The 19,410-nt window shown below is 49.2% G+C and overlaps 1 protein-coding gene across 6 annotated transcripts in view; it reads right to left on the reverse strand.

Annotated features, from left to right (window-relative positions):
* The window catches only part of CDH23 (cadherin related 23), a 381,721-nt gene that overhangs the window by 160,258 nt on the left and 202,053 nt on the right, over positions 1-19,410 (reverse strand). For all 6 annotated transcript variants that reach the window (XR_008550123.1, XM_054690753.1, XM_054690748.1 and 3 more), the window contains exons 10-11: positions 16,214-16,326; positions 14,037-14,225 (exon numbers count right to left, since the gene is read on the reverse strand). Coding sequence is in view for 5 of the 6 variants with exons in the window: in XM_054690753.1 (XP_054546728.1) it covers positions 14,037-14,225; positions 16,214-16,326 (302 nt within the window). In the remaining variant the exon portion in view is untranslated. The remainder of the gene's footprint in view (positions 1-14,036; positions 14,226-16,213; positions 16,327-19,410) is intronic.

Raw genomic sequence — 19,410 nt, forward strand, 5'->3', positions numbered from 1 at the left:
GTCGCACAGCGGTTGCTCAGCCCTGCCAGCTCTTTCTCTATTGCATGCCAGGTATGTCTGGCTCAGAGCCTCAGTTTCTCCACCCTGAGAGTAGATGCCCTGAATTAGAAATGATGGGACACTGCTCCTAGGTGACCAGCTGTCCTAGTTTGTCCGGGATTGGAAGCTTCTAGAAATCTGGGTCTTACTGTGCTAAAACCTGGGCAACTACAGGCAAAGCAGGGTAGTTGGCTTTCAACTCTACATGGCTTGTCTTTGAGAACCCAGCAGGATTAGAGGTCACACGAATAGTGTGGAAAACACAGGGTTCTAAGCATCTAGCTCCAATCATAGTACCCCAGTATCCTATGCTCCCCAAAGATAGTGCTAACTTCATGGGGTTCAAGACCCCTGCAGCCTAGACTGTTCCTTCACCACCTTCTTGGCCCAATTTCTGTATTCACCTCCTAGTAATGGCCCCACCCTGTATTGTTAATTCACCCCAGGCATCCAAAGTGGCTTTTCACAAGATTTCTTTTTAGATAAAATTCGCCATTTTAGCCATCTTACAGTATGCAATTCAGTGGGCTTGGGTATATTCACGATGTTGTGCAAACGCCACCACTAGTTTCACAAATCCTGGATCCAGTCTCTGTCCATCCATGCTGGGAGCTGGACCTCATACTCAACAGCTGCTTGGCTCTATTTACCATGCTCAAACTACTTCCCTGTTTCCACGGCGAGAGAAAGGTATGGCAAGGCAAAGAAATCTAAAGGCCTGATGGAAACCAGGCGGGGGACATTGTGGCTGATCACATTACTATTCATTCCTTTGTCTTCCCCATGGCAAGTTCATCTTCCTGCCTCTGGATGGCAGGGAGGGGCCTGAAAGGGCTGAAGGGGGACAGGAGAGAGCCCTGGAATTGACATGCTTTGAGACCTCAGACAAACCATCTGCCCTCTCTGGGCTGCCTTTCAAAAGAGGGACCCCAATACTTCAAGAGGCCTGGAGGGCAGAGTTCAAAAATATTTAAAGGTCAGGTGACACCTGAGTATCCTGGGATCCTCAGAGCCAGAAGGGAGTGATGATTTCATCTCCATCCCCTTCCTAGCTCTCTGCCTGGCAGAGCTGTCAAGCCTTAAGTTTCCTTTCCCATGAACAAAGACACCACAAGAGCCCTAAAGAGTGAATCATGAGCCAGGACAGTGCGCTGGACTCCATGCAAATGGGTGGACACACTTGGTGACAGCTCTATGTGTCACTCAGTTGCCCCTGGGCGTCCTGAGCTTTCATCCAGGCCAAGCTGCCCAGATGTCCAGAAAGCCCCTTCCACTTGACACACTGCACACTTCCGGAGGCCCATTTGTGCTGGCCACCTGCTAACTATGGGGTGAATAAAGGAGTAAATGCCTGAGTGAAAGGACTGCATCTGTGTTCATCTGTGAATGTGTGAGAAAAAATCAGAGAAGCTACAAAAGGAGGAGGAAGGATGGGAGAGGGGCGAGAGAGATGATCACATTCAAAGACAAACTAACAGAGACTCAGAGAGAGCGCGCACACGCAGGCAGGCGAGGGTGAGTAGAAGGCATTCAGATAAGGAACTAAGTTGAGGTGAAGAGGGCTCCGGAGTGGTGACAGAGGTGGCAGCCCTGTCCTCTTTTCCTCTGTCTAGCCACTTCCTTGGCCTGCTATTTTGCGTTTCTGCCACTCCCATCACTAGGATTCCAAAAACTTGCCTCATTCCAACTCCTGCCTTTCCCTCAAACCCTGGATCCAGCCCCTGTCCATTTGTGCTTTCGGCCATTACGCTCAGTCATAGTCCTCATTCTGACAACATCGTTCATGATCAAGAACAATCAACGGCTCCCAACTGCCTGACGAATTAGGTTTAAACTCACTGTGGCATGTGAGGGCCTCCAGCTTACCTTTCTGACTTTTTTTTTTTTTTTTTTTTATAGAGGCATGTTTTTACTTATTTATTTATTTGTTTGTTTGTTTGTTTCATTTATACAAGCACTGGGTACAGTCAGAAGTGCGGGAGGGTGAGAGAATTCACCAGAGCCAGAGCGGGGAGCAGAGCAGGCAGAAGGACCGAAGTACACTGCTGAGGGGAGCAGCGGGCGGCAGGAGAGGTCTGCGCGCCATGCGGGACCCTCCTCCGGTGGCCGGGGAGCAGCCGGGGATCGAACTGGCGCCGCAGAGGCCGCGGGCAGCTTCGCAACCCAGCACTCAACCGCTGCGCCACCGGGGAGGCCCCCTTTCTGACTTTTTAGGAGGGTGTGTATTACATACTTGGCAGAATTCAGTTAACAGTGAAGAGAAAGAAGAGGCTACCTAAGTCTAAAAGACCACCAGTGGTGCTATTTATACTGCTACTTTGCATTCATCTTTTTTGGGGGGTGGGGTGGGGTGGGGAGAGGAAGGTCTCCAATAATTTATAATTTTTATAATTTACATGCAGTGAAATGGACATTTTAGGGTATACAGTTCTATGAATTTTAACACTTGTAGAGATTTGTTACCCTCAATACAACCAAGATACAGAACAATTCCATCACCCCCCGAAACACCCTTGTATTATCACTGTACAGTCACCTCTCTATAACCCTTAACCCTGGTAACCACAAAGGGGTTCCCTGTCTGGACAGATTTATCTTTCTGTGAATGTCATGGAGTTACACAGGATGTTGTTTTTGAGACTGGCTGCTTTCACTCAGCATAGTGCCTTCCAGAACCATCCAATTCTCACTTCACTTTAGTGGTCTGCTTATTTAAGCATAGTTCTGTCCCTGTAGACCTAGCTGCCATATCTGCCAGGATATGCAGGATAGCAGGGCTAAGTCCTGCATCCCTTCAAGGGGAGAGCCATCAGGTGTGTTAGGGGAGAACTAGAAGGTTGGGGTTGGAGGGGAGAGAGAGGGAAGAGGGTTAGTTAGGTTAAAAAAAAAATTAAGACTGATAGGCCTGCTCTGTAAACGTTAGTCAATTTGGACACTTCCTAATGAGATCAATTAAGAGTTGTTATGCTGAAAACAGAAAAGTAAACACAGATACATATGCTAATGGCTGGCTATTGATGGATGTTAGGGCAGCTGCCACCACTGGCTCTATTCCTGCCAAGAATCCTCTCACCCACTGCCTCAATCATTCTCCTGTCCTCCAGTTCTGGGGCGGAGTGGGGGTCCTTCTCAGTGTCTTTGCTGGTTCATCTTCAGGTCCCCTAATGGGAACTCTCAGGTGCCCCGGGGTTGCTCAGCCCCCAGCCCTCCTCTCGGCTCTACCCATACCCCTTTCCTAGATAAGCCCTGCTAGACCTGTGGCTTTACAATCCAGATGCTGGTGACACATTTCCATCTCCGGCCAGATCCACAGTGGAGGCTGCAGCCTCCTCGGCCCTTTAGAGGCTGCTGAGAGCCCCTACATTAGATGCCCAGGATCTAGGAGCCAGCTGAGCTCATGTTGGTAGACTGAGATCCTCCATAGCTGGAATATTCTCAGCTGAGTTTACCAAATGCCAGACAGGAGCATCCCTCCACCACCCGCAGCTTGTTGCACATTTACAGCACACCCCACCTGCCTCCTTGGCATTCCCATGGAGAAGTCTAACAAGCGCGTCAAATGTCATGTGCTGAAGGCTAACCTGCAGATAGCCCTCCCCTCCCCCAAGCTGCTGCCTTGCCGTCTCAGGAAGTAAGAACTCCATTTTTCTAACAGCTCAGGTCAAATATCTAGTGCAGTCATTCTCAACCGCCTTCCCTCGCCTCCACTCACACACCCACCGGCAAATCTATTGACTCTCTCTTCAAATTAGCCCAGGAGCTGACCACTTCTCCTCCTCCACACCACCTCCTTGGCCCAATTACTGTACTCACCTCCTAGTAATGGCCCCGTCCTATATTGTTAATTCACCCCGGGCATCCAGAGTGGCCTTTAACAAGATTTCTTTTTAGATAAAATACGCCATTTTAGCCACCGTACAGTATGTAATTCAGCGGGCTTTGGTATATTCACGATGTTGTGCAAACGCCACCACTAGTCCCCAAACATTTCATTATTTCCAAAGAAGCCCTGCTCCCACGAGCAGTCACTCCTCATTCCCCTCCAGCCCCTGTGGTCTCTCTTAGATTTGCCTAGAAATTTCTATGGAAAATTCTAATTTCATCTTATGGAAGTGCCTGCACATTTCCTACACAGAGAGTCATGTACTGTGTGTGTTTTTGTGTCTGGCTTCTTTCACCCAGTGTAACATATTCTAGGTCTGTCTGTGTAGAAGCATGGATCAGATCTTTATTACTGCAATAGCTGGATCATATCCCACCATTTGGAGAGAGCACATTTTATTTATCCACTCATCAGTTGATGGGCATTTGGGTGGTTTTCGCAGACGTCTTTGGGAAACTTCAATCAGAGGAAGTCACTGGCTCTCTACTCATTATCCTCAGAGAGCTTCCTGCTTCACTCCCCCTGAAAGCCCAAGCATCTGGCCTCTCAGATCTTCTCTCCTGCCTGCGGGCCTCCTGATATGCAGCACACGCTTGCCTCAGAGCCACCGTGCTTGCTGTTCCTTCCGCATCCAACATTCACACAATGCTCCTCTTCTAAATACCCACACTTCCTTGGCCCCTTCCTCTCCCCAGCACTCCCTTAAACCCTTACCCCACTTTATTTCTCTCCATGGCTCTCATCAACTGACATAACATTTCTTTACCGTTTGTTTCTTTAATCTTCCACCTCTGAGATAAAAGCTGCCCAAGGTTGGACTTGGCTGTGGCACTCACACTGCCTAGAACAGCCTTGGCACACAGTAGTTGCTCAATAAATGCTTGTTGACTAAATGAGCTAATGAATGGATCCCCATGTCCTGCTCAATGCAAGAGGCCCTCAAGGGCCTCTCTGGCCTGTGGGTACCACCTTGTGTGCTTTGGTATTTTTTGCCCGGCTCTGTGACCTCACATAGGCAGTTTCCTCTTTGAGCCATTTTTGCTCAGGCAACGAGAGCAGAGATAGCATCTGCCTATTGACACTAGAAGGAGGGCGCTTGTCAGGACAAAGGAGAAAAGATGCGTTCTGTACCTTCTAACCTGGGACATAAAATAGGACAACCTCAGTTCTGCAAATCCCTTCTTATTCTCTATTCCTTTTCAAATGAAGTGGGGGACAGGTGGTAAAACTAGGCCTGGGGAGGGAAAAGGAGGATCTACCTTAGGCCTTCATGGACAGAATAGCAGCCTTGCCTTGCCATGAAATGCCCCCTGCCCTCCACCTGCATATCTCTGCCCCCTTTCAGCAAGAGCCAGGGAAAGCAGACAAGGTGCTAATTCTGGGGAGGAGGCGACTCGGTGCCCCATCCTTAGCACTGCCCAGCAGGACTCTGCAGTCCCTGTTACTTGTTGATTAGGATATTTCACAGCCCATGATCACAGTGATGGGGTGAGATACACAGGCGCAACTCCCAGCTGCCCCTACCCTCCGAGACCCGGATAAACAAGACACACCACCTATTGCTGTCACGGGTGTGGCAGGAGGTAGCAAATGGGGCAGGTAGGCAGAGTATTGGAAGAAAAAACTACATTCTAGGGTGAGACTGGGCTCACAGGGTGAAGGGGCACCATGGTGGGCAGGAAGCAGCCAAGTGGAGATGGCCAGGGAAGAGGCTGAAGGAAGTTTGTTAGTTCTGCATCTGATCTCGATGGGGGTCTTCAGGCCAACCAGCCACTGCTTTTAGGCAGCGTGACTCTGAGGAGGAAATGATTCCCATAACTTTCCATCGGTGCCAGTCCTGCTCACAAGCCTGGGTAGTGGTGTGGGGAGGGGGAGAGGGAAAAAGACCACCCGGGAGGTGGATGAAAGGGTATAATCCTTCAAATCCAATAGGAAAGATGACCACCAGCCTCTGGAGGGGGCTGAGGGCTGGGGAGGGGTGGGGTTAGGAACAGGCACTGGCACTATAGCTGGCAAATAGGTCCTGCCTGCCTCACACCCCCTGCCAGGGCCACCGAGCCTAGTGTAAATGCCATGCTAATTAGATTTATGGATGAGTCTAAATTAGGAGGTGTCTGAATCGTGCCGAGGACACCCTCTGGTCCTCAGGGAGGTGGGAGCTTAGCATGCTGGGAGGAATCACACCACAGGATGCAGCCACACACAGAAAAATCCTAATAATCATCATCGTCATAATAAGAGCCTCAGTGATGGCAACTGGGGAGAAATTAATGGGAAAAAGCACAGATGGGGCTGCCCTGCTCCTCCTGGCTTCCCTTCCAGAGCAGTTTTGCTTTGAAGTCAATAGATATTTTCCTGGAGAGCCTAAATCTTGGGGGAGGAGCCCTAGGAATGTGAACCGAAGCTGTCATGCAACAGAGGTCTTGCAAACAGACCCTCTGCTCACTGCCAGGGAGAGGGCAGAGGAGGAATATAAGTGCATATATAAGGAATATAATATGTTCACCCAGGCCCCTTCTAGGTAGCAGCTGTGTTGACATCTGGTGGATGCTTAACACTTGCTATGCAGTGGAACCACTGAAAGCCTTTTAGAAATAGGCGTCAGGATGGGCACTCTGGCCTGGGTACTGGGGGTAAGGCTATTCTGCCCTGTTCATCAGTGCCTTGCCTTGGTTGCTCCCTGGACCAGAGCCCTCACCCCCTACCTCCTTTCAGCTTAATTTCACTGATGAAAATCACAAGCTGGCTGAGAGGTACAGAATGTTGGAGGTATTTCAGCCATTTTCTTTAGCCCCCTCCGGGGGAGTCAGTGGGAGATGAACGATTTTTAGCTGGGTCCCCGTTATCATCCTAATGGAGGGGAAAGAAGGGCCTGGATAATTGGGTAATCATACATCCACAGAGAGTGCAAAAACCTATATCCACCTGCATGAGGTTCTGGCAGTCGCCTATCCCTCTGTCCCTCGCCTCTTTTCACTGCTTCAGGAGCTGGGTTTTTAGTTCAAATTGCTTTGGAAAATAGGAAAACTGAGGCCCATGCCCTGGATCACATCAGCAGGCAGGCAGAGTTTAGGGCAGCTGGGATCACTCCCTAAGGTGGCAGGGACATGTATTTCCTGTGTCTCTGCTGCAAAGCAGATGTTGGTGCCATGGAGTCCTCTGACAGTTGAGTGGAACCTATGGGACCCCTTCTCAGAATAATTTCAATTTCAGTTGCATAAAATAATATACGTAGGATTACAAAGTCAACTAGTTATTATGAAATAGATTTATCAGAGTACTTTATAAGGGTATATAGTGGAATTATGTGCTTCTTAATGCATTAAACAATAAGATTTGGCAGAATGTCTAATGTATGCAATAATTTCAAAATAGCTATGAGTATAAACGATATTTGGAGATCTCTGTGACACCTGTAATGTGAAATGAAAATATCTTAGTTCTTTCAGGGTCAAAGTCACAGGTATTGCTAACACCACTGTGGTTTGTTTCTGTTTTCATAATCAAAGAGAGTGCCAGTGCTCAGTGAGTAGTTAGGGAAACTCAAGATGCAGATTGTTCTCCATTCAGGGTCACTGATTGCCCACTCTCAAGGTAAGAACCCCTGAAAAGAAGCCTGGGTGAGGGCTCAGTGCCTTTAGCCATACCTTGCAGAGCCCCATGGGGAGAGGGGCCAGAGAAATTGCGAGCTGGACAGATTGACTAACAGGAACAAATGTGAAAATAAATTTAAATAAATACAAGGTTGTGGGCTGTGGCTCCCTGACAGGCCTGGAACACATGTGGAATGGAAAATGAGAGTGATGGATAAAAATAAAGGCCAAGATAAGCAGAACAAGAACAATCTGCCCTTCTCTACAATCTCCTCCCCTCCCCCACCTCTACAAATAAACCCAATATTCTGGAATATGGCTTTTTCTCTCTGTCATTTGATTTCTTTTATTTATTTATTTGGTGATGTTTTCTCCTTGGGGAGGTGGGTAATTCTCTCTGTTTTTTTTCTATGCCCCTCAAGCAAATGAATCGTATCATCTGCCTGAAATAGGAATTAGCTCCTGCCAGATGTGTCCTCATTCACCTCTATAATGCAGCACCCCCCTCCCCATCCCCTGCCTTATTGCCCACTCCTCACCCCCCTGCCAGCCATGGTGGGAGACCTGCCTACTTGGTGGGACCACACCCTTGAGAATGGGAGCCCTACAGCACATGCAAGAAGCACAGGATTGAGAGTTTAAGGTCAGGCTCTGAGACACACTTGCTGTGTGACCTTGAAGACGTCCCTGAACCTCTGAGTCTCGCCTCTTCCTCTCAACTTCCTCCTCTCTGTAAAGGTCACAGTAGACATCTCACAGGACTGGGGATAATAATAAAGATTTAAAGAGTGCTTTTCCTGGACCGGGCACTGTTCTAAATACACATATTAACTCATTTGACGCTCAAAAGAGCTCTGTGAGGTAGTACTCTTATTGTCTCCATTTTGCAGCTAAAAAAGCTGAGTCAGAGAGATAAATATGTCCCCTAAGTTTACACAGATCAGAAATGGCAGAGCCAGGCTTTGAACTCAGGCAGTACAGCTCCAGAACACATGTTCACACAGAAACATGAACACATGTTCATGTTTTTCAACACACCAGCTGCCTCTCTCTTCCTAACCCATGCAGGGATGGTCCAGGTGGTACCAAATAAACAAGTACAAGGGTAGGCTGGGAGAGGTGGGAGTTGGGGTGAGGCCCACAGAGCCACCAGAGCAAAGGGCAAGGAGGGGGGCTGATGTGGGGGGCAGGAGTGAAGTCGGGAGCATCAGGCAGCAACAAGCCCCTCATTCTCCATGGACAAAAAGACTGTTAGATTTATAGAGTCTTAAGACTGACCTGTCCAGTACAAGGACTGCCAGAGGTGGACCCTGAGGCACAGAGTGGGGACATGACTTGCTTGAAGTGCTGTGAAGCTAGGAGCAGAACAGGGCAGGACCCATTGCATCTACCACCTCCTCTGGGCAGTTGTGTTTAGTCCAGTACCCAAGGTTGTATGGTTGGAGTCTAAATCCTGTACTGATTTTAACTCAGGAGTCTGTCACGAAGACAGAGCCCACAGATCCCTCTCCCCTTGCTCAGAATAACATTTTTAATGACATAAAACACATGCTCAGTGTCTTTCTGGGAAGAGTTCGGAAGGTGGTTTCTGTGGAACTTTCAGGTTTCATTATAAAGGATTGGGGTTCTGACTCCTTGCAAACCACTTAAGAGGAAAATGGCTAAACTGCTAGAGTCTCAAGATAGATTCGAGAAAGCACCTGCTGGCCAAACAGGTAGCCAAAGAAGCAGGAAGGTTGCCATGTAGGAGGCTTTGCCAGTTTCCCTGCTCCCACCCTCGGCCCCTGACTGCCCATTTGCAACACAGCAAACAGAGGTCTCCTTAGGAAAGGTGACTCAGAGCATGTCCACTCCCTGGCTCCCCTCAGGGCTCACAGTAACAGAAAAACACCTTCCTGTGGTCCTTGCTGATGGCTGCAGCCTGGCTCTACAACTCCCCCAGTTCCCTGACAAGCTAGAGAAGCCTCTTTTCTGCCCCTTGAAAATGCCAGGCCATTTCCCCCATGGGGATCTCAGCCCTAGCAGGGGAGCAGCAGCTGCTCCCAGTGTCCCTCTTAGCAGTTCGGCATGACTGCTCCTTCCACGCCACATAACCTCAGCTCAAAAGGCCCCCCTTGGAAAGCCTTGCGGGACCACTGACTCCAGAAGAGCCTGACACCACTCCCCTGCTTATAGTCTTCTTGATGTTCATGACACCTGCAATCACATCGGTGCTCTGGCTTCCCTACTGGGACGTGATAGAAGCTCTTGGAGGGCAGGGAACACATGTCCAGCACTATTTGCTGATGGTAGCCACAGAGTCGGTGCACAATTATGTCTGTTGAGTGACTAAATGCATGCCCACCTCCCATCTGCCCCCCCACCCCGGGCAAACTTCAATATCGTCCCTCAGAAAGGCCAGGAGGGCTCGCAAATTAATGGGTCTGAAGACCTTCCTGAAATGATTCTAATTCCAAGAAGTAGCCAGAGCTGGGCAATAGAAACTTTTCCGGCCAGATACTGGCACCCACTCCCCTACTCCCATCCTTCTCTTCAGCAAAAATATTCTCAAGGACCACAGCAAAGATGTCCTGAAAAGTTGTGAGTCAGAAATGAGATGAAGTAAAGTGAATCAAATGCTCCCCAGCTCCTGAAGAAGGTACAATAAATACAAATGGTATTTCTCCTGATGGGCGGCAAGAGGAACTGCCAATTTCCAGCTCTCTGAGTCCACTTGGAAGGGCTGTGCCTAATGCAAACCCCTCTGCCGGAGTTTGCAAAGCAGCCAGAGGCATGGATAGTCCCACACACTCCCCACCTCCCTCCCCCCCAGCCCTTTAGAGTTAGGATGCAGAACACAGAAAATCCACTGGCATCTAAGTGGAAGAGTGGTTTTCAGGAGAGCTGAGCAGAAAATTCCAACCATCCCAGCAAACGCACCCCGTGCCAGTGGGAAAACACGATGGCCTATGGCTGGTTCAGCTGCAGGGCCTGCTAATGAGGTTCTGGGGAGCATGGCCCACAAGACCGGGAGAGGCAAAGTGGACCAAACTGGAGAACGCAAAAGAAGATGATGCAGCAAGCGAGTGGGTAAGGGTATGGTGGGTTTGGGGAGGTCTAAGCGGGTGCCTGTGCTGCTTATTCTTGGTGGCTTCCCAGAACACAGAAGAAAACGCCCAGCAGCCTGGGGCACGGGGGAAGGAGGCTGCCACAGCCTTTAATTTGAAACTCAGAGATGAGCTCCCACACCAAGGCTGACTCCTGGGCTTTGCCTTCACATTTTTTTTTTTTTTCTTCTATTTGCATTACAACCATCTATTTGCATCTCAACTGTCACCCTGTGCAAATGGGTTGTTGTTGGCTTCAGCCACCCCATCCCTTCCTTCCCTGGCTTCTGTGTGTTTTCTATAGCTGGGCAAAGAAGGAGAAATTACTCAGCGAGATTTAACAATGAGGATTGAGTCCCTGGGAGATAGAAAGAGCCTCTTCCAAGCACCTTTGTTGTCCTAATGGTCTGGCAGGACCTGAGATTCAGCAAGAGACTGAGCAGAATCTTAGATCTGGAGGGTATGGCAGGCATTATTGAGTCTTTGTGAATCAGATTAGCATCCTTATTAGGAACTGCTGCCACAGAGTACTCTCGGAAGAGTTTACACTGCTTCCTCCTTCCCTTCCTGGTTTCCCTCAGTGCCCTCTACTGCCCCACAGTGGACTTTTGAGGTCAGCACAGGGGCATGGCTCATCAATTTGGATAAAACCTTGGGCCTCCTCTTGCTACATTTATTATTTAATGATCCTTCAACTCAACCAATATCTATTTCTGGAGTGTCTTCCAAGTGCCAGACGAAGTATGAGCCACTGAGTCACACCGGTGAATAAAAACAACCCTACTCGCCCTACTTGGGGATCATCACTCTAATCGGGGAGACAGACATCATTGAGGTCACCCCAGTAATAATTGCCAAATCACAATAGTGGTGAGTGCAAGATAGAATCACGTGGTGAACCTGTGACCTCTCTTCATGCTCCCTTTCTTCCTCCAAATTTGCTCAATGAACACATTTTTCTGTCACATCTAGCAAATCCAGAGTCACCTTCAACCCAGCACAAATCCCAACAGACAAATTCTCTCCTTAGAAAGAAAACCAGAAGATACAGCATTAAAAAAAAAAATCTCTTCAAGGTTCCCTTTTTCCCCAAACCCTGAGAACTAGGGCAGTGCTTGAGTGCCAGTGGCCTCTGTCTTCTGTTCCTGCTGGCAATATGGCACAACACTCCACGCTGGGAACCTGGGGCTGACCCTTGACACCCAAGGCTGGGCCTCAGAAGCATATCTGGCCAGATCTGAATCTTTTAGAGTTTTGGAGAGTGGAGAAGAGATGAGAGTCACAAAATAGCAAGACAACTTAGAACTAACAAGTTATTCCTCCTCACTAGAAATCAGCTCAGGGGGGGAATCAGCCCACATGGGGTGGTTTGGGTGCCCACTCGTGCCAGATGAATAGTCTGAGCAAGAAATAACTTCGGTTTTAGGGTTAATTTCTTACTGCAATAGAAACTGACTGACATATTTTATTTCTCTTTTACACAGTCGAGCAAAGTGAGGCTTTGGAGAGGGTCAATGACTCACCCCAGGTTGCAGAGGTAGCAAATGACAAGGTTGGACTTGAACACAGATCCTGTCTCATTCCAGAACTTGTGTCAAGAACTACTACATTAGCTGCTTCCAAGATGGAGCCCAAATTTGGGCTTGGCATTCAAGGCCCTCCAAGGCCTGGGTCCCAGCCCATCTTCCTACCAGCTGATGACACAAACTTCAGTCTATCACCTGCATGGGTCATGGCCTGTCCCTCCATATACCTGCACCTTTCTCTCTCTGGGCTCCTCTTGGGTCACTACTCAGCCCCACTGGTTCTGCTGTGCACCCTTTTATAATCTGGCCTATTCCCCTAAGGCTCGGTCCCAGTACCCTCATACCAAAAAGCTTTTTCTAGCCAGCCTAGCCCCTACTTCCCCTTTCCTTGGCTAAACTCTGGAGCCCTCACCACCCACAGTCACTGGACCCTGGGCCTACACTCAAGTCCCAGTGCCTCTCCTATGTTTTGCATTATTATTAGCCTAAAACCAATGATGGGACTTTCTTCTGAGGTTCCCATTCACATAGCAGTCTCTAAAGGGGGTGGCTATACTCCAAGGGGTTACAAGGTAATCCATGGAAGCATGAGAAACTGCTAGAACTTATTTTTATACCTTTTTATCATTACCTTTTAAAATTTCTACATTTCTGTATATGTTCTTAAATGGACATACTACATATGCACAAAAATATATTGGCCCCTTGACAAGGGACCTGAGTTCCTCAAGGGGCCAAATGTAGCTCCTTGTAAACAGCAGGTACTCAGCACATACTTTGGTTATCTTAGATAGGCATGGAATGACTTAGCAGGAGATGGGGGCCTGTGTGTGCGTGTGAGTGTGTGCACATACATACACACATACACACACACACAAATCAGTGGTACTGATTGGCTTCGTGACCCTGAGTCCTCATGACCCTGGGAGAGACCATGTCCAGTTGAGAAAAGCTGACAGGAGAAGGGGAGAGGAAGTTGGAGGCAGCGCCCCCGGGGCATGCATGCTGGGTGGTTTGCTGAGCAGCCAGCGTGGAGGGGCAGGAGGAATGAAAAGGAAGTAGCCCAGAGCAAGGCCCAAGCAGGGGCCCTGCATGAGGGGTGATTGCAGAGAAGCACCTCAGGCTGGAAAACCTAATGGGATTCCTAAGCAGAATGGGCTGGAAGAACAGCGGTAATAAACAAAAGTCCTATTAATGACTGTGGCTGATGAGGGGCTGGAGGGTGAAGGAAGAGGAGGGGTCTGAGGAGGAGGTAAGCTGAGGGCTCAGAAGGGGAGGCAGCCCCCCCTTCCAGACCTGGTTTGTGGCCTGATGATTAGGTGTGGCAGGGATCACAGGGGGTCCTCCGCCTTCCCTTAAGTTCTCCCGCAGTCCTGACCTGTCCTTTTCTCAAAGACTGGCCTCAGCCACACAGGGCCTTGGACACAGGGATGCAGGCATCAGCTCTCTGTGGAGTCTCCTTACTGCCTGCACTCCCTTTGAAAATACTTTTGCTCCTTGCATGGTCAAGGGAGGGGGTCATTATTATACCAAAAGGAGGAGTAAGACTTTCTTCCAAGATCTCTATACATGAACTTCTACCTTTAATGATTTCTATTTTTGGTGTACATTTTATGATGCACATACTAGATTAGTACCACGGTCGTGTCTATCATTTCTAACTAAATAACTAGATGTTGGAAGTATGTGCTTAAATGTTTTTTAGAGTATTGGGGGTTAGTCCAAAAGTTTAGAGACGATGAGTTTTGTAACCTTAGTTACTCCCAACACAGCAGAGGAGGCACAGCATTGTTGGTTTCTATTATCGAGACAGAGGCTTGGAAGCCCAGAGAGACGTGGCGTCCCTCTCAGGACTGCACAGCCCAGCTGGTACAGTGGTCTGGATGGACCAAGCCCTTTGGGGACTTACCTCATCCTTGTCCACCACCTGGATGAAGAGGGGGAGGGCAAAGCCGACCTGGGCCAGCTCAGTGATGGCGACGCTGTACTCGGAGCTGTTGAACTCTGGGGCATTGTCATTGATGTCAATAACCAGGATGTTGAAGGTCGTGGTGACCGTGGCATCGGATGGGGTACGGTCATCATTCAGCTCTGTGCCCTGCAGAGAGAGGACAAACACCCAGAGATTAAGGCGATCCTACCCTCCAGGAAAGCTACCATTTTCCAGAGGCATTCTCTATGCTAGATGCTGGGTTTTGTGTGAACAATCCCATCTAATCCTCACCACAGCCCAGCACGAAGATCTATCATTAGCGCCCCCATTTTACCGACAGTGGCTCTGAGAACTTAAGCAACTTGCTCAAGGACACACAGCCAGAGCGGATGTCAAACTCAGGCAGCAGGATTCTAGAGCCAACAACAGGATGAGGAAGGGACGGGAGGACAAGACAGATTTGGAGCCCTATTAAGTGGTAAAGACAGAATCTTTGCTCCATTTAGCAGATGATAAAATTGAAGCCTAACATTTTTGTGCTCCCAGGTATTCAAAACAATAGAGCATCTGTATGGACGACCATTGTGCTAGGGGCCGTGAGGGTTGGGTCAGGGTCGGGATGTAGGTTCCTGGACCCAGTCTCTGGACCAGAGGCCCAGGATGCCAAAATGCCCATTCCTACTCCCCACCCCCAACCCCACCCCTGCCAAACTCTCAACCAGAATCTCTGGGCGAGAGGCCCAAGACTAGGTGTCTTTACCAGCTTCCCAGGGGATTTGGATTCATAGCCAAATCTAGGAACTTACCCTTATGTTTTATATAAGGGTAGAAAAACTGAGCTCAGGGCCCAACAGTGAGTTGTTGGCAGTGATGGGACTAGGGAGCAACTTTCTTCTGCTGGAGTTGCCACCTCCATAGGAAGGAAGTAGAGACTAGAGGGAAGGCTAGGAGGGGCCCATGGAATACTGGGGGTGGGGGGGCAGTGTTGGCATGCCCTCCCTCCCCTAGCGGGCCCACACCTGCACATCAGGTGGAGAGGAAGGCGCAAGCAGGCAAGGGAGGGCTACTCAACCCATGGCTGCTGCAGGCCCTCTCAAGGTCAAGAAGAGCAATCCAGGGCCAGGCCGGCTGCAGCGTGCTCCTCACATTGATTGAGGGTCTGCTTCCCAGAGTTCCCTTTCTTCAGGCTTTGAGGCACCCCCACCCTCCAATCAATGGCTGGGGCTAGGAAGGACCCTTGTGGCCCAGGTAGGATTCATACCCCATAAATGGGTTTCCCAGGAAGGGCTCAGCAAGCCATTGATTTTAATTAAAGTCAGCCATGAGTGGCAGGTGGCTGCAAGGGTACGGAGCTGTGATTCCACCATATCTTCTGGGGTGAGGGACCCCAGCAACTCTGCTCTCTCCCCTCTGCATTGCTGTTTCATAACCAGGTAGTAGCCCCAGGGAAGCCATGAGAATTAGAAATGGGGCAAACTCCCAGAAACTGGGTAAACTTAGGACTCTGAAGTGGCATTGAAGCAGGAAGTTTCCCAAGTCTGCTGCTTGGGGAGTCTGCTCCTTAGATTCTGCTGCTTGCTGAAGCGGAGAAGTTGCTGGGTGGACTGCACTGCTTGTTCACAGTGGTAGCCATGGCTACCTTGACCCCCTTCCCAGACAATAAAGAATGCTTATGCTATGATGGATGGGATAGCAAGTTTCCTCATACAAATTGTATAAAATCCTGCCATTTTTACTCCTGGGTGCTCAGCCTTTTGGGAGCTATCCCACTGAGCCCGCCAATGTGACAAGCAAATCGCTCTCTCCACGTCTCTGAGTGCCGTCTGATTTCTCTGGGAAATTGCCAAAGCAGCACAATAGAGAATTTGGAATCATGGGATAAGAGTACGGACCATGGGCTGAACAATTACTATGTGCCGTCTGATCCCTAAAATGGGGATAAAATAATGGCCCAGCAAGGTCCCTGGTAAGTGCTGTCTCTTCCTGATGGGGTCCCAAGCAGGAGTCCCAGGAATCAGTTCAGGCGGAGTCAGAAGTGAGTGAGGTGCCTCCTGGAGCCACGTCCCGGAGCCCTTGGACATTGCCAGACGCCGACACTGCGGCCTGAGCATCCCCTCTAGCTGGGATGGGGGTGTCTACCCGCCGGCTCTCACCTTCACGGTCAGGATGAAACCATGGCTGTACAGGGGGTTCTCCCGATCCAGAAGGCCATTCAGGGTCAGCGCTCCACTGATGTAGTCCAGGGCAAAGATGCTATTGGTATTCCCTGCAAGAGAGAGAGGCCCTCCAGGGGTGACTGGGGCCCAGCACAGGTGATGTGGGGCTGGAGCCAGGGCTCCTCGCTGGGCATTAAAGACTAATCAGACTTAAAAATGGATGCCGGTCCAAGGAATAATGGGAGGCTTCTGAAATCCATGGGGGTCCTCGGCCCCGCCATGGGCAGCACTGGCACACAGGGCGAGATGCCCTTTCAGTCTTCTTCTGGCCTCTCTGATTAAGTCAAGGAGGGCTCTTGGCTTGTGCTAACGTGTCTGTAACACCTCTCATCATGTATCTTTTCGTTTAGCAGAGCGCGGGCTCCAGACTCAGAACCTTCCAAACAGAGCATCACCCAGCTGGGACTCGGTAACCGCTACAGTCTGAATGTCTGTGTCCTCCCAGAATTCGAATGTTCAAACACTAACTCCCAATACAGTGGCATTAGGGACTTTGGGAGGTGCCCAGGTCATAAGGTGGAGCCCTTGAGAGTGGAATTAGTTTCTTCTAAAAGAGACCCAACAGAGTTCCCTCGGCCCTTCCACCACGTGTGGGCATAGCCAGAAGGCGCCCTCTACAAGCGGGAAGGGGGACCCCACCTGACCTTGCTGGCAAGTTGGTCTTGGACCTCCCAGCCTCCAGAGCAATCCATTTGTGTGAGCAATAAATTTCTGCCACTTACATGCCAACCAGTCTGTGGTATTTGTTACAGTCCCAAAGCAAAAGCTTGTTTTATTTTCTTTGTGCATATTTTTCCATCCTATCCTATCCAATCCTATCCTATCCTATCCTATCCTATCCTATCCTATCCTATCCTATCCTATCCTATCCTATCCTATCCTATCCTATCCCAATTTTCTATACAGCAGTGATACAAATACAAAGTTTCCTTTTATGATAAATGAAATTAAAAATAAAATTCAATTTTAAGAATAAGTAGTTAAGTACTTATTAAAATTTAAAATACATGTTAAAATACTGGCAATAATCATACACAAATGACACTAGCTCAAATGGGGGCCTCTGTATCCCCACCCTGTCTTCCCAACAATTGTATTTTAAGCTATTTCCTACAGGTGCCCGGTGCCCTCACTTTGGTTTCCTCAGGTTCCCCAGAGCACCCTGTTTATTCCTGCTCCCTCGTCTTTCAGTGTCCACTTTCTTCTTTTGGACCCCTCCCACCCTCTGCCCAGGGCCAGCCTGCCTCACCTCCTCCTCCAGGAAGGCAGCTGGCTTACCCCTCCAGCCCTCACTGGTTGGAGTCCCTATTCTCTGGTTGCTTCCTGTGTTTTCATGTGATCTTCCCACCCCAACCTAAACCCCCCTGAAGATGGGGCCCTTACATGACTGTCCCACAAAGAACCTGACCAGTTCTGGACACACAGTGGCAAGCGTGTTTCTGAAGGATGACTGCTCCCAGACTACCTGGGCCCACCCTGCCTGACCCCTGCTCTTTCCACCAGGCTGTGAACTCACCTGAGAAAATCTCAATTTCCTTCTGCTCTCTTCCTCAGTGAGCAGTGTGGTGATTCATCCACACACTCACTCCCTGCCATTCAGTCACATATCAGCCATTCCCTGGCCAGGCCATCTGGTGGCCAGGAGGCATTGTACTTCGGGTGGGGGTGGGAACAGAAAGCAGACCTAAGTCTGCCAGGAATTATGACTCTGAAGCGCTGGGAGCTTTAAGACATACAAGAATCAGCATCTCAGTTAACAGTCGGGCAAGGCTGTTCGCACACATGGAAAAGTTCAAAGAAGGAAAACTTCATGGAGGAAGGATCATTAATTCCCTATACCATTTGCGAGCTGTGTGGCCTTGGCAACTTACCTAACACCCTTGGTCTCGGTTTCCTCATCTGTAAAGTGCAGGTAATAATGGATATACTTCATAGGGTTATGAAAATTAAATAAGTGCTCTCTCTCTGTCTCTCTCCTCTCTCTCTCCACACACACACACACACACACACACACACACACACACACACACACACAGTCACCACTTAACATTATTGATGGGTTCTCAGAAACTTTGACTTTAATCAAAACAACATATAATGAAACCAATTTAACCACTGGGTAATTGGTATAAAAAGAGTCATGTTCCTACAGCATATTTCTGGTCACAAAATATCACTAAAATTTAAATAAAGACCCCAAACACTTGTAATATTAATCAATCATTTGTGTGCATGCATTCATTTTCCTGCCTGCTTATTTCAGATCTGGGTCAGGATGGCTAGAGCCGGTCCCAGCAGCCCAGGTGGCAAGGTGGGAACCAGCCCTGGACAGGATGAACTTTCCATGTCAAGATTCACCCCCTGAATTCGGATAGGGACATCTGACACACCATGAACCTCATGTCCATGAATGACATCCTTGGGATGTGGGAGGAAATGAGAGTAATTAGGAGAAAACTCACTTAGACCCACGCAGAACTACAAAATCTATACAGACAGGGGTCCTGATTGGGAATTGATTTTTTTCCTCATTAATATTAAAACTAAACGACATTGAACAAGACATTATTTGAGGACCAGCTGTATATATAGAGGCTTGGACTAGTTCCTGGAACTGGACAAGTACTCAGCAGGCACTGTTTGGGAGCGAGGCAGGACTGGGGAGAGGGATGGACAGACACGGACTCCACAGGTAGGAACTAATACCCAAGCTGTTAACACCCGTGGGTGGACATCAGGATCACTCATGGAAACTGCTATATCTCGCTGCTCCACCCCTCCTCCCAATCCAAAGGAATCTTTATAAGGGAGGGATTCATGTCATCTCTCGGATTAACTAGGGAGAAACTGGAGGAGAGAAAATTTTCTAACTTTAGACTTTGGGGCAGGAGCTGTTGTCAGCCACCCTGTGCTGGCCAACAAGGGGATGCTTCTACCTGGTTGGTGACTCGAGGCCCGCTGTGTGCCCTGTTCCCCTGTCCACTGCAGGGATGGCTGAGGTTGGGAAAAGCTATTGATAGCTGCACAGCCTGTTCAGGTCTCAGGTCACTCTCAGACTGTGGGCTTGGGGACTTTGACATAGGGTCAGGCAAGAGAGGGGGCATCTTTCCAGCCTTCCCCTTGCTAAAGTTTCT

The sequence above is a fragment of the Talpa occidentalis genome, unplaced genomic scaffold (assembly GCF_014898055.3).
Source record: "Talpa occidentalis isolate TD23 unplaced genomic scaffold, MPIMG_talOcc4v2.1 talOcc4.8, whole genome shotgun sequence".
NCBI classification, from domain to species: Eukaryota; Metazoa; Chordata; class Mammalia; order Eulipotyphla; family Talpidae; genus Talpa; species Talpa occidentalis.